The sequence below is a fragment of the Aythya marila genome (genome assembly GCF_965140915.1).
Source record: "Aythya marila genome assembly, chromosome: 3".
In the NCBI taxonomy this organism is placed as follows: domain Eukaryota; kingdom Metazoa; phylum Chordata; class Aves; order Anseriformes; family Anatidae; genus Aythya; species Aythya marila.
In genome coordinates this window covers 94,522,336-94,537,278 of record NC_139044.1, presented here as the reverse complement: position 1 = coordinate 94,537,278, position 14,943 = coordinate 94,522,336, and the positions used below count along the sequence as shown (strand labels likewise).

General features: G+C 41.2%; 1 protein-coding gene across 1 annotated transcript in view; it reads left to right on the top strand.

Annotated features, from left to right (window-relative positions):
• LRRC1 (leucine rich repeat containing 1) overlaps positions 1 to 14,943 on the top strand; it is a 68,662-nt gene that overhangs the window by 42,171 nt on the left and 11,548 nt on the right. The window contains exons 5-10 of the mRNA XM_082758452.1: positions 3,928 to 3,984; positions 5,635 to 5,698; positions 6,431 to 6,505; positions 8,149 to 8,293; positions 11,052 to 11,170; positions 12,188 to 12,271. Of these exons, the coding sequence (XP_082614578.1) occupies positions 3,928 to 3,984; positions 5,635 to 5,698; positions 6,431 to 6,505; positions 8,149 to 8,293; positions 11,052 to 11,170; positions 12,188 to 12,271 (544 nt within the window). The remainder of the gene's footprint in view (positions 1 to 3,927; positions 3,985 to 5,634; positions 5,699 to 6,430; positions 6,506 to 8,148; positions 8,294 to 11,051; positions 11,171 to 12,187; positions 12,272 to 14,943) is intronic.

Here is a 14,943-nt window from a genome sequence, read left to right as displayed (position 1 = left end):
TAACTGCAGTTGATAGTGTTTTGCTTACTGCAGTGTGTTGCTGTTGTCCACAGTCATCTATCTGCTTTTGAAATGGTTGTTTTGTAGGCTATGTTGCTACTGAGGCTTTTTTTTTTTTTAATTAATCCAAAGAAAAATAGCCTTGCTTTGGAAGAACAAAACTGTGCTTTAATTCCACTGTTAGTGGCTCATTCTACTGTTCTCTTTATTTTGGAAGGGATGCTGTCGTTGACATAAAGGAGTATTTGCAGAGTTCCCTAGGTATATCCTTTTCTGTGGAACATGTTAGGCTGTGAGTTTCTCTCCTAAATCCTGGCAAGTGTCATCAGGAAAGATGTTTCCAGCATTTACAGACTACTTTTTTCCTTGTAGTTTTGTCCTCGATTATTGCTTTCACGTTTCTTCTTTTCATCTACCTCTCGTGATGAACAGCAGTACTTACATTAAGTCCAGCACTGATTAAACTTACCTGGTTTGTACTGAAAATGGCATTTTTAGCCATGTCATACCTTCAGATTCTGCTCGGTTCCACCCTTAAACCCGTAATCGTCTGGAATGCTAAAATGGAAAACTTGGTAATTATTTCAATTACTGGATCCTCTGGCTGGGTTTGCTGTTGCCTTGTGCTCAGTAATTTCACACACATGCTCAGCACTCCGTGTGTGTGGTAGCTTTTGTGGTGAGAATGATTACAATATTAATGCTTTTACAAGTTTCGGAGCTTCTTACAATAGTAACCTTGGAAAAGCACTCCCTTTCCCCCCTCCCCTTTAGAGTGCAGATGACATTTTGTTTGTACATTTTCTGATTTTGCAGGGGGAGAGGACTGTTTGTCGCTTTGTTCTAGAGCAGTCTGCAACGCTCTCCAGCGTGTTTGTATTTCTAAATGCGGTTGGTGAGCAGCTGCTGCCAGAACTGTGTCTCCTGCCCTAGCAGGCTGCATCGCCTTTGTGTTTTACAGATCACAACAACAACAAAAAAAAACAACACACAGTGACTGCTATTGCTCTCCTAGATTAAAATGAGGAATAGGGAAAGATTCTGAAATTGTTAAGGTATGGCTTCTTTTAGTTCCTTTGAAAATCTTCAGAAAGACTCTTTATTAACAATGCATCCACAAAATTAATGGCAGAGGGAAAAGACAAAAAAAAAATCATTTGGTATACTGTGAAAAATCTGTTTGTACCTGAGAAGAGGAAAAATTACACTTTTCAAAGATAAAGTGTTATTTCATCAGAAAACGTATTTGAACAACAGCAAATGGCTAAAAATCCTGTCTGTTTACATAACTTAACAGGGAGAAAATGTTAGTGAACATAGAATGCACTAAGGAGCCCTTGGTAAGTATAAGGAAGAGCTCGATCTCTGCTCTGGAACGTGTCAGATCGGTGCTCTGGTACATCAGCACACCTTGTCCATTTTTGCCTGCTATTTTATACTCTACATGTTTTCCCATGCAATTTTTAAATTGCAATATAGGCTTGCTGGGAGCCGATCCTATAACTTGCAGAAATTTAAGGCTAATGAGTTTCCTCATATTTTCTGGCCTCTTGTTTTGGAAGGATCCACCTTAATCATAATACTTCAGTCTAATGGAACAGCTTTGCTGATGTAAACTTCGTAGCCTTAGTCTCTATTTTACATGACTTCATTGTGCCTATTGGGGGCTGCTTATATTGTGTTTGGACTGGGCTGGAGAACCTGGAAGGAGTACAAAGGATAGATTAAAGGGGTGGAGGGAAGTGTCTTTATTTTGTTCCAGGGTGAAGTTGTAATTGTAAGCACACTCGGAGTAAGAGCAGCTGTAGAATAAAGAAGTTCTCATCTAGAAAGCTGTGTCACTGGGCACGAAGAAATAATCCTACAGGTAGTGGACTCACCTAAGAAGTCTAACGTGGGCCTGTGGTCAGCCACAGTCACCGTAAAGCACACGATCAGCAGCTGGGGGCAGATCCAGGGATCTGCAGGGCCACAGCTACCCAGGGCCTACCACGGTCCTGCTGGCTGAGGCAGCACAGATGCCCTCCTTGCACCTTTCTGGCAGCTGTACTGGCCCAGGTGTTTAAGGGGATTTATAGTACGTTGGATTAGGGATCTGTATTATTCTTTTTTGCTGGGCTATTTTTAAGGAGGATCAATTGCCTGAGCCGATTCACTGCCCTGTCCCAGTTTAATGATACAGTGAGACTGCAGGCTGAGGAGGTGGCTCCAGGTTCCTCCTGTTGAGCGTGGTTTTGCTGACAAAGATTTCTGTTTAACCACAGCTGAAGTGATGTCTGATGTAAGAAGAGAAATTAAGAGATTGCACCATTTTACTCATCGACACTTCAGCGTGATGGGGAGGGAGATAAGTAGATGAAGGATGCTTTGTAAACACGAGATTCCTTGCAGCTTGGTGGTGTGTGCATCCTTCTTGTATTCTCATGATAAAAGTGGTTCGTGGGGCTGACCTCATACAAGCTTGAATTGAGAGCAAAATCTGAAGGAATTGGAATCTATTGGAATAGATTTCTGGAAAGGAAACCAGTAAAGCAAATTGTTGTGGAAATCAGGAGGTGGTGGTTAACATTTTTACGTGAGAGCCCTATCTCATGTCACTGGAAAGATGTCTTCTTTGCAACCCAGTTTCTGTCAAATGAGTTTGAATGGCAGTAGTTGAGTTACTCTCACTTTTAATTGATTTTGTGATAAGCTTCTACTTAAATGTCTTCACCCATATGGCGTGTTTTAACTGTTTTTCTTCTGGAGGAACGCAGAGCCCTTCGGGTAAAATTTGCTCATTTGAAAAGCCGGGGAGGGCTGTTAGGGATGTAATCAAAGCTCCTTTGTGATTTCGTTCAGTGTTCTCTGAATGCAGTGGAAAATTGGTGCTTGAAGTAAGGTGTGTTTTTTTGTTTTTTTTTTTCCAGACACCATCCAAATTCAATTTGTGAAAAATGTTCTCTCCCTTCTCATAACTCATTACATCGATTATGTTGCCTTCCCTGCTTATATAGCTGCACTGGAGTCACAAAATGAAGGCTTTTCTTCAGTTTTATTCAGGGTATCAGCAGCTTTTCTGCTGGAGCTAACTAGTGATTGAGTGATTCAGTATGTTGGTATTGTTTGAAGTGGAAACAAAATTCCAATTTTATGTGGCCTTAATACATGTTTTTGTTTTCCTGAGGTGTACAAACAAAAACTTGGCTTTGAATTTAACAGGTGCTTCAAATTTGGTGGAATTGTTTTTATTTTCATCTAGATATCGTTTAAGGCATGAGACATCGTCCCCCTCCCCTGCAGACCAAGGCAGAACATACTCTGTTGTAGGGAACTGCTTATTTGTAGTCCCCATCTCTGATTTGTCTTTTTCCCTAGGACGCTGAAGGATTAGAGCAGATTATAGTGTTGGGATAATGTCTGACTCCTTGTGTTCCATTTAGTCATAAATAAAACCCTGAAAAATCTGAATGTTGCTATGGTGATGTTAGTAAAAGCCTGGGATGTGGGGTAGTGAGCCGCTTAGGAGCATAATGTCACTTACGTTAATGAGCGTGCTGTAGTTAGAGCAGTGATGAGTTTACCTGATGCCCTCCAACTTCTGCAGCCCGTGACAGATTCTGGAAGCAAAGACGTAAATTCGTGGCATGAATATGCTCCGTTTAGTAATTTGCAACTGCCGACCTTTTAACAAGTGGAAAATTGTGTTTTGTCTGTTTACTTTCTAGCTCTAGTATTTTGAAGTGTCGCAGAAAAACAAGCAAAGACTTCCCCTCTTGGTATGCTTCACTTCACATGATGGTCTGATCGAGTTAAAAACCAAACAGCTCACAGCAGATTTTTGTTTTAAACTATGTAAACACTGTTGTTTTTTTTTTTTTTCTTCTGAAAGCGCAGAATAGGAAAAGAAAGACTGCATTAAAATATGTTTTTTATTTTATTTTTCAGTCTTTATAACCTGGCTTCACTGGAACTTAGAGAAAATTTGCTGACATATTTACCTGAGTAAGTGACGTTTTGAATGTTTGATTACGTTTAGTGTAAAATGTTCTTATTATAAAAATCTGCTAACAGCTGAAACTGAGTGACAGCTAGAAAAAATACTCAGTGCAGATTGACAACGTCTATGGGATACAGCTTTGTTTTAATAACACTTAGTTACATCCATTCTTTCTAGCTGTAATTGATTAGTTGCAGGCATCTGCAGTCTGTGTAGATTGTTTCTGCTCCGTGTAGCTATTCTGTCTAAAATACAGCAACACCAAACACTTCTTCCTGCATGCGTTGAACTAATGCTTCAGCAGTGGGAGGGGTGGTTTGGATTGCTCCCATGCTGAAATTTCATAACTGTGAAAGCAGGATAATGGGATCTCAGAGTTTTCAATTCTGAATTGGTCTATGGACCGTCATGAAATTTAAATAAGCATTCATTTGGGGACTTGAGTAAACAAAAGCTTCAAAAACCTGGAGATCAAAGCCTTTATGAAAAACCAGGCCTACTGATGTCTGAAGTCCGACTCCACCCCCAGTGGTTTTTGGGGAAAAAAATCTAGATGTCTCTATACTGTCTGCATTGTGGTCGAGGAGTTGGTGCTCTTTCATCAGATTAATCAGTTATTTAAGATTAATCAGTTAAAGTTTGGGGATCCATTTTGACTGCTTGGAAGGAGCTTTTTATTTCTGTAGTGAAGTGGTTTCCTTTCTTCACTGCCTGGCTGTTTCTTGCAGGAGTTCCCATGAATTCTGTTCAGCTTGTTTAGATCATCTAGAGTATAATGTAATAGATGTAAGCTATTTTAATCAGAATCTGTTCCCTAGTTACATTTGGGTCCCTTTTGTCCTGTCAGTCTCCCCAGTATCTCTGTTGCAGTTGTTTATAGCTGGGAGCCACAAGGAACTTTAAATGTCAGTGATCAGAAGTTATGAATTGCTAGCTAGGTTTCTCCATTCAGTGTCAGAATTAACCTGCCGTAAATGTTGGCAATTTTATTGCTACTGGATGGAAAATGTGGCGTGTCAGTAATGTAACTGACAGCTCTATGGTTTTTGTGCTACTGCAGCTTTGGAGAAGGTAAGCAAAAGCTCCACAGAAGAAGAATGCTTTTGAAGCAGGAAAGGATCTATTCATGTTCTCTGTGTCTGTTCATGTTCAGAAAACCTTTTACATCCTTTTGGGGTTTCCCCTGTTTGCATCTTCAAATCCAACCTGAAATTCTTTGGAAATTGACGTATCAGGTTGAGAAGAGAAATGATGCATTTGGTGAATCTTGATTAGCACTGGTTTAGATACCGTCACATGTGGCCACTATGTGGGATTTTAATTCAGTTGTGTAACCGTAAATGCTCCCTAAAAATAAATCTAACCAACTGTATTAATCTGTATGGCATTGTCCACCCCAAAGACTGAAAGATAAGATCAAGGATAATGATTTGGTTGCCTACACTAAGTTTTATGTTTCAAAGGCATGAGATTATGCTGACAAACCAAACTATTTTTTAAGATATTCCTCTAAGTAGTCCATGCCTGGTAAAATAACTGTCTGCCTACAATGTGTTGCAATTTGAAATACGAGTTTCAGTAAAATGAGCTCATTCAAATACATTTGGTTTCTGTTGGTTTAGTCTGATGCGGTTTTGTTTTGACTTATCTCACAGATCGCTTGCCCAGCTGCAGCGACTAGAAGAACTTGATTTAGGAAACAATGAACTTTATCACTTGGTAAGCGAACATGCCACTGAAAGTGCACATTGGTCTTGTTTCACGTGTAATTTAAATTAAACAGGCCATGAGATGTCCAAAATTGAGAAGAAAATGTGGAGGAGAGAGTCTTTCTCTATATGCAGATAAATTTTGGCAGTAAGATAGATTTTCCCATATCTGCTGCATCTTGTTCGGTAGAATAGTACTTTGCCTGAACAATTTCTGCATCTGTTCTCTAGAAAATGAATGCTCCACAGACTTTTTCAATGGAAAAAATGAAAGTGTAGAAGGGCACAAACTCTGCACTAGCAGTCAAAGTGAACACATGAACATTTGTTGGAAACTGGAAGGGGGGAGCACAGATAAAAGTTCCACTATATTTTCAGGAGTAGAATAGGAATCTGTGGGAGAGGGCAGAGACAAACTTTGGGGTTTCAGTGTCTTCAATTGTGGCCGACAGGTCTACCAGAAGATACGTAACCTCCCTTAAGCTGACTCAATAAAATGTTGGATTTGCAGTAGATGAAGTGTTTGCATGCAATTTGTTAGTGCGTGTCAGGTGAAGTATTGTAGGTTATTAACCTACGGCAGGTAATTTGTCTGGTGGAGTTCCCAAACGCTTCCAGTCACTCTTGCTGCATTGGACTGTAGTGTGTGTAGTATGGATTGGTTTACTCAAACTGTAATTATGGGATGGCTGTTGGGTTAAAAGTCCCGTGTTGTTTGACATTATTACTTTTTGTGTTATAGCCAGAAACAATTGGTGCACTTTTCAATCTTAAAGACCTCTGGTTGGATGGAAATCAATTAGCTGAAATACCTCAGGTAAAGACGGGCTCTAACGATATTGTATTGAAGATGTTTTTAAAACAAAACCTTGTCACTTATACCTAAAGGGAGACAATCTAAAACTGACTTGTTTTCGCAGTTCACTTTGCCTGGGTTTGGTTTTGGATGTTTAAGGGTTTTCTCTTCCTCTTTAAAGGATTACACATGATACTGTGCTATCAGACATTTTCTTTTAGATGTGTCGACAAAGGAGTTGTTTGATAATAGACACTTTGTTCTGTTTATAGAATGACACATCCTCTGTTTACAGTCCATGTGCAACGATCAGGGAACCACTAATTGGCTGAGCTAACCTTCACTTTTTAATTTTATTTATTTTTTATATCTATCTAAGCTGAAATCTTCAATGATAAAACTGCTGCCATGAATAGAAATTTTGATCTGTGCAGGCAAATCCCCCATCTGACATCAGCTGTGCGGAGAGGGGCCTTAGCATTTAAATCTCAGAGCACTCTAAATTCTCCTTCCTTAGAATAATGGTAACATGTGGAAGGGTTTCTTCTTCCTTTAGAGCCAAGTCAAAACCTGTTTTCTCCTGTTCCTTGAGCAGCTTGCTGTTATTTGCTGTATTGATCTCATTGTCAACAGTGTAAGTTGGAATTTGGTTATAGGTTAGTGACTTTGTTGTTGTTGGCCTGGCCTAACAACTTTGAAGTGCTCATTCTTAAACACTGATAATCATTCATAAAAGGTCAAGTCTGACTTTAGCAACTGTTTTCATTGAAGCTGGCCATAACTGTGTGTTTCGTGTGACGTCTAAAGGATGAACTTGTAGGAGCAAAGGCTGTGTGTTTAATGAAAGATTCTCCGGAGAGGCAAACATTTTGTAAACAGAAGGAGTGATCTTGGGAGTTAGGATCAAGGCTGTCCCTGTATGAAAATTGCGTATATGTAAGAGTAAAGGACACCCCCCTTTTTTCCCCTGCTGTTCTGTTCCCCTGCAAATGATTTAGATGACTAAAATGTGAACTATTCTAGAACATGTATAGGGGTGTGTGTGGACGTGGGGAAAGGGAGGGTGCTCTGATAGCTTATAGGGAGAAAGGTATTTCTCTGTCAGACTTCTAATTGTCAGGTTATCACTGTAAAAATTTAGTAATCACTAATAATTGTAGTGTAACTTGTCACTTGGAAGATGCTTGCTGGAGCAGCACTCCCATTCCTGTTTCTACATTCGCAGCAGCAGGGAGATGTGAAGATAGGAAATCCCTAGATGTCACGGCATGTTGCTGTATCAGCCAGGAGAGACTAATCCGAATTTGCCTAGGGTTAATTGGGAGGGGCAGACTTTAATTATGCGGAGCTTGATAATCTGTAGTTCTGAAAAAACAACTTTGCAGTCTTCACTTGAAGAAAACTCCAGTTTTGGTTGGTGCTTGCCTGGGTGTGCTTCGCACGCCTTGTCTGGCTGCTGAGGCCAGTTGTAGTATTTAGAATAAGAAACCCCGACTGAATCTCTCAGTTGGGTTATCACGGAAAATTTACCCACCTCCTTTTTTCAGCACTCAGAGGTCACGCAAAGAATTGCTTTTCTTTCTGGAATTTCACGGTGATTGTACATTTTTCAAATTGCTTTGCTGCATGTTTGAACACGACTTAAATTTCATCTTGTGTCGCAGGAAGTAGGAAACCTGAAAAACCTGCTTTGTCTGGATGTTTCTGAAAATAAATTGGAATGCCTTCCTGAAGAAATTAATGGTCTGACTTCTTTAACAGACTTGCTTGTTTCTCAGAACTTAATTCAGGTCCTACCTGATGGCATTGGTAAGTACAAGGTGAACGTTGCCATGCAGAACCATTTAATCCTCTGCAAATTGGAAGTCGCTTGGTTTTAAGTCTTTTGAAGTCTTCTCTTTCTGTGTAAGAGATGAGTTTGTCTTAGCTTTTTTTTTTTTTTTTCCTTAGTGTGAAATACATGGCTCTATTAATTTCGCATTTTAATTGTCAGCATAATGACTACTTCTTAATTATTTTTTGGCCTGCACTTGATAGCTACCGGAACAAACTAAAAGTGAATGACCTCTCTGTTCCTACCGTGTCCACGTCACAGTCAGAACTCCCCAGCAGTGTAAAATTCTAGCTTGTAACATGCTGTAGGTCACTTGATAACACTGACCGACAATATCACTACAAAAAAGACATCCTCTTTAGTGGGATGTGTAATTATCTTGAACCGAACAACGTGGTTAATCCTGTGCTGAACCCAGTGGAAGGCTGTTCCAGCTTCAGCCTTCACCCTTGAGGATCCAAACTACAACCTTTCAGTGCCTGACCCTTTATAACAGGTTTCGTAATTGAGGAATGTTTCCTGAAGCATTACCAGGACCTGTTTAAAAGCAAATATTTTTGCCCATGCAGTAGTTAGTGAGGCATTATTTCTTTACTACTCATGAGCTGTTTTTCCAGAAGGTTTCATGTTGGAAGAGTATTCCTGGCCAGGTGCTTTTTTAAAAAACGTAGTGGAAGGAGGATTTGTGAATTTGGTTTAAATAAGAATGTGGAAAAGAATGGACAGACCTCCCCGTTCTCTCTGTATGCTGTGTAAGCCTGAGAAAAGACAAATATTTCTCTAGAAATAAAATTTAGAGGTGTGGGGTGAGTACTGTGGGTCCTCCAGTTGAGTAGTGTGTGCTTGGGAGGTGGCTGCAGCAGCCCTTTCTGATGATTTGAGCTGGGGAAATGATGCTTTATCTTCTGAAAGCGTACAGAGCACACAGCTTGCAAGAGGGGAGCTTGTCTGTAGCACCAGTTGGTGGATGAGAGGAGCTGCCTGTTCCTGAGAACCCTGTTAAACGCAGGTCTGGTGCTGGGGGAGGTGACTGCAGAGGGCCAGGCCTCGTTTGCATCAGCTTTATGTTTTCTTGAATGTGCTTTTGTCATAAGCACAAAAAAAGTGCTACGTAGGTGACTATAATAAGTTACTTGTGTTTGGAAAATTGGGCAGGGATGTCTCTAACTCTGTGGAAGCTTCTGGGAGGAGCTCAGCTGATCGCTGAAGTGTTGGTTGGCCTGCTGAGTCTGGAGAAGTCACCTGGTGCAGGCTCCTGCTCAGAGCAGGGCTCTGACCACCGCCAGCCCCTCACACCAGCTGTAGCAGTTCTGCCAGGTCTCTGAAGCCCCTAACAGGGCTGCTCCAGCATCCCCTGGGCAGCCTGTGTCAGTGCAGCACCACCTCCTCCTGAGGAAGCTTCTCCTGATGTCCCACTGGGACCTCCCACGCTTGAATTTGTGGCCATTGCTGTCTCACGTGCCACTGCAGAACAGTTTGGCTCTGAGTAGTTGTGGGATGTTCCCTGATGCCTCCTTGGCTGCCTTTTTCTGTGGTAAACAAATCCAGCTCCCTCATCCTCAGCTCACATTGTATCCCTGCTGCCTCAGCAGCTTTGTGTGGGGCCCCCATCCCCTTCTCCACACGGCGACGTGAAACTGAGCCTGCTTTTACAGGTGTGGCCTCACCAGTGCCCAGGAGATGAAATACAGTAACTTCTGTTGATCTGCTGGCTGAAATTACCCACTAATGTAGCCCGTGTACTTTTAACTTCATTTCTGGTGCCATCTCACTGCTAAGCCATATTCAGCCTGGTGTCCACTGTAGTCCTCAGGTCGTTTCCAGCAAGGCTCCTGTACAGCCGGTCACTTCCCAGCCTGTACAGGTTATTCTGTCCAGGTGCAGAGCTCTGTGCATCACCTTGCTGGACACCGGGTTTTCTTTTTACGTGGCTGCCTTTCCATACATCAGCCATGTCTTCACGAGTTAGCATCAGCAGCAAGTTTGATGTGCTGGCCTGTTGGAACTATTGTGGACAGTGGGGATGAGCAGGGAGGCGTCAACAGCTCATGTCTCCTGAATTCTCTGCCCTGGGCTCTGCCTGGGTCAGCTCTGCCTTGCACAGCTCATGAAAGATCACTGGCATAAAGGAGCTTTCTGCTCTGAAATAGTATTTTGGCCTTCCTGGAGAGAAGACCTTCAAAGAAGTTTGGTCTCTGTTCTAAAAAATAAACTTGGGTTTTGTGTTCGACTGACTGGCTTGTATATTAGGACAAAGACGTGATCCTGTTTGGGTTTGGGCAGTCGCTCTAGTGCAAGCCTTTCTTATTGTGGCTGAGTAGACGTAGGTGATCTTCTAAGAACTCCTTTATTAGTAAACATGGAATAATTTATTAGTAATCATGGAATAATTGAGGGGAAAAATATTTTTTTCCTCTGTTTATAGGCCTTTGGGAATACACTTAACTTTTAGTCCTTGCCTTTAGATGGAGTACCATTCAGATTGCAATTTTAATACAACTTAATATGCTGAAAGATGACTATTACATCATTGAATTCATATTCAAGATAAACAAACTTGCAAAAATATTACAAGTGCCAAGTGAAGCACTGCTTGAATTTTTATTACATGAAAAAAATATTTCATTGGGTTAGAGAATTTCTGAAAGGTTTACGACAGAATGCTTTTTCTATAATTAAAGCAGGGTATCTGAGGTCACTAAGCCAAACAAACGTGGTGTTCTTTCTGTCCAGGAAAATTGAGGAAACTATCCATTTTGAAGGTTGACCAGAACAAACTCATTCAACTAACAGATTCAATTGGAGACTGTGAAAGCCTTACAGAACTAGTTCTAACAGAGAACCAGCTGCAGGTAAGTGTGGTCGTGACTGCTCAAATTGCTGGCAGTAGTAAGACGTGCTGCGAAGTGTTGATTCTCTGAGCTTGTAAGTGAATCACCATCACTTCTTGCTAAGTAGCAAGCTTCCTTTAGATGCGTCTTATTTCTAACCTGTTAAATGAATGCTGAAGATCAAGTTGTGTAGTAAAAATTCTCTCCCCAAAGGTCTAAGCAATTACATATTCACTCTTGAATCTTTCATGATCACTAAGGGAATTGGAGCACCTGGAGTGCAGATATCATTTACTTTGTTGTGTTTTTAATGTGGAGTTTGTGCTGCACTGTATTTTTGCCAATTTTTGTTGTACATTATCTTGATCAGACTTGTTGGAACTGAACAGAAACCCCAAGTGCTGCAGAGCTACTGTTGCACTGTTCCTTGCTCTGCTGTTCTACTCCAGTCAGATAAATATGACCAATATGACGTGGTCAATTAAAATGAAATCTGAGACTCCTTTCCACTAGGTGTTTCCTTCCATTGCTTTAAAATTGCCTTCACGTGATGCTGACATTTGAAATTGAAAGTAGAAGTGTTTATAAGATTCTGACTTTGAGCATTTCTCAAGTTATGTTGGTGCTTGGTGAAATTAGGAGCTTAAGCCTGTTGGAAAGAGACTTCTCCAGAGGTCAGTTCATGGCACCTAACTGAGAGGTTTGCCTTTCAATTAGCTATTTAGTGACACTGAAGTTAGATAATATGGACATCCTGCATACATGCTTCTGTTAACAGCTGTTGTGCATCTGTCATCTTACTGCAGAGATAACACAAATTCACTCATGAGTTAGAAACTGAAATTCTTGAATGTTTCCTCTGCGAGATAAGACCTTGGAACAACTTTGGAAGGCATGTTAATAACTGGGGATAACTATGTGCCAGTTTTGAAAATCAGTCAGTCTCTTAATTCGTTTTTAAAGTGAGATAAGTTTTTTGTTCTGACTTTGTGAATTTACAAAATTAATTTGCTTATTACTTTGTTTTTGTTGGCACAGACATTGCCGAAGAGCATCGGGAAACTAAAGAAGCTGAATAATTTGAATGCCGATAGAAACAAATTAACATCTTTGCCCAAAGAGGTAAGTCTTGTGCAATTAACTTTAATAGATGTGATTATACAAACAAAAAACTCTGATTTCACATGCCTACAAGAAGTAACAGGCAGCTTTGAACCACTGGATATTCTTCCCAGAAAGATCACAACTAGAAACTTGTCCATTAGCTCTGAACCGTGTAAATCTGAACAGTAGCTGTGGTGATTTGGTGCTTTGGAAGTGCAAAATGTGTTTGCACTTTAACAAAAAGGCCCAGATCTAATCAACTTGTAACTAGTAATTCCCAGTGTGGATGTCAGGTCCAGCACTATTTGAGGACTGAAAGTTCTGTTTGAGTGAATACACTTAAACGTAGATATGTTTAGTAGCAGTATAAAAGTACTGCCAGGAGCCTTCCTAGCCTCACTCATGTGAGCAGGAGTGGAGGGAGGTTTTCTAATTCTGGAAAACATTTTTTTGGACAGTTTTCTTGGGTTTGGAGATCTCAGGCTAACTTTACCTTTAAATGTGAGGACCTGAAATGACCCACATCACTGATACCTGACATCTTACCGCTATGATCACTAGGACTTCTTCACAGAAACACAGAACGGGTGAGGTTGGAGGGGACCTCAGGAGGTCATCTGGTCCAGCCTCCTGGCTCAAGCACAGAAACCGAGAGCAGGTTGCTCGGGACCTTGAAGATCTGCAAGGGGGGAAACTCCACATCTTTGGATCTCAGTCACTCACAGTAAAGAAATCCTGAAAGTGCTCCCTGAAGTGCTTCTTGTCCATCATAACAGTGTATGGAGTGAAATGAGGCTAGAATTTCTGATGTGAAACTGAAAACAATAATGGTCTTATGAGCATTGTTCAACATTCAGTTCTGGAAAGAGATAGGATTGATATTTAAAAGAGAAAGCAGCGTAATTGTGATAGGTTGGAGCATGTGATTGAGAGTTAGTTCCTTTTGCACCACTGTTTCTCTGTTATTTTTCTCCAAGTAGTTCTCCAATGACCAAGCTGTGAGCTTCCTTGGGTTGGTTACAGAGAAGGGGCTACACGATAGCCCTTACTGTTTTCTTGTTTGGTTTGTAAATGTGTGGTGGAGTGGGGGTGAGGGCGGGAGGAGAAAGGTGTGAGTACTACAGCTTCCCTGTCAGGACAGTGTCTCCTCCGCAGAGGTGCTACTAGCTCTAAAGAGAAAATTACCGAGGGCGTACCCAGACGGATTGCATAAATGCTACCAAGTGACGGGATCTTGGGAAAACTGTTCCTGGGTTGGGATCTAATGACAGTTTGATCTTGTGCTCATTCAGCAGAAAGCTTTCAGTGTCTTCACAAAGACCTTAATACATTTCGTGAGTGGCCAAAGCAATCTGTACATGAGACTTGTACAATTTTTTGTCTAGTGTAGCTGTAAACAGAATTGGGCTGTTACAGCATGGAAGGTTTTGCTGATGTGCTTCAGATTCAGACATAAGTCAAACAGGATAAATATGGGATACATCTCTTTGGGAGGGGTGACAGAACTGAGGGCTTGGTACAGGAAAAAAAAAAAGAAAAAGTATTGATGCTGAACAAGAAACAGGGGACTGGGAATCAGAAGTGGATGGCAGAGGTAGAAGGCATTGCCCAGTCAGTGAAGGAATGGGGATATGGAAGGTGAAGAACAAGAATGTGTGTGGAAAACATTGCTGGACGTAGGACTTCTGGGATTGGAGAGAAAGGGGAGGGGGCACTTGCAGAAGGAGTGGCATTAAGTATGGGACAAGTTGGTGTTTGAGGGAGGTGGCTGATGAGGAAACGAAAGGTGGTACCTGGAATGAGATGAGCTGAGAAATTGTAGAAAGCCCATGAAATAGAGATGGGAGGGGGTGATTCACAGCGAGCTTGGCAGAGAAACAGAGGAAACGTCTCCTTGGCATCCACTTCTTTGAAATAGATTGTTGTGTTTTTTTTGTTTGTTTGTTTTTCTGGAAAGGTCTCCACACCTAAATGGCTTTCTCATTTGAACGAACACTTTGAAATCGCATGTAACAGAACGTTTCATTAAGTTTTGTTTTGCTTTTTTTTAAAGGAAGGAAGTTCTCAAACTGGAAGGTTGTATCCACCCTCTAGATCAGTGGGTTTGAATTCTGAGCTAGTAATGGTAACATACATCAACAGCTGATGCAGTGGTAGAGGCAAATGATCTTTTTCCCTTTGGGTGGCAGGGAGGAACAATGTGGTGTTCTGGTGACATGTTCTGTTTCTACTTTCCTTCTTGCGATTACTGACTTGGAAAAAAAAAAAATAAAAATGCATCAATAGAGCACCTAAACTGAAAAATACATCACCATTATCTGTTTCTTAGAACATTCTGCTTGATAGTGAGAGAGCATACTGTCCTTTCCATTTATTTTCATCTCAAACTGACTAATTAATACTTCAATCCAGCCAGTAGCCTGCTGTGTGTTGTTCAAGATGTCTCCTGAGATGGTGTGGTGAAGATTGGGGTCTCAGACCTTTACATGTCCATCAGTATTAGTAGCTGTATGCTGGTTCCCCCTTCACAGAAGTGGAGTGGAGTGTGCATAACAGATAATCTTGCTTGGTATCTTCCCCTGTTTTCCTGGCTCCTTTCTCTCTTCCTTCCTGTGCTTTACAGAACTGCTAGACCACCTGTGCAGCTGTGGTCTTCGTCCTTATCAGAAATGGGTGTGCAACGTGGTTTT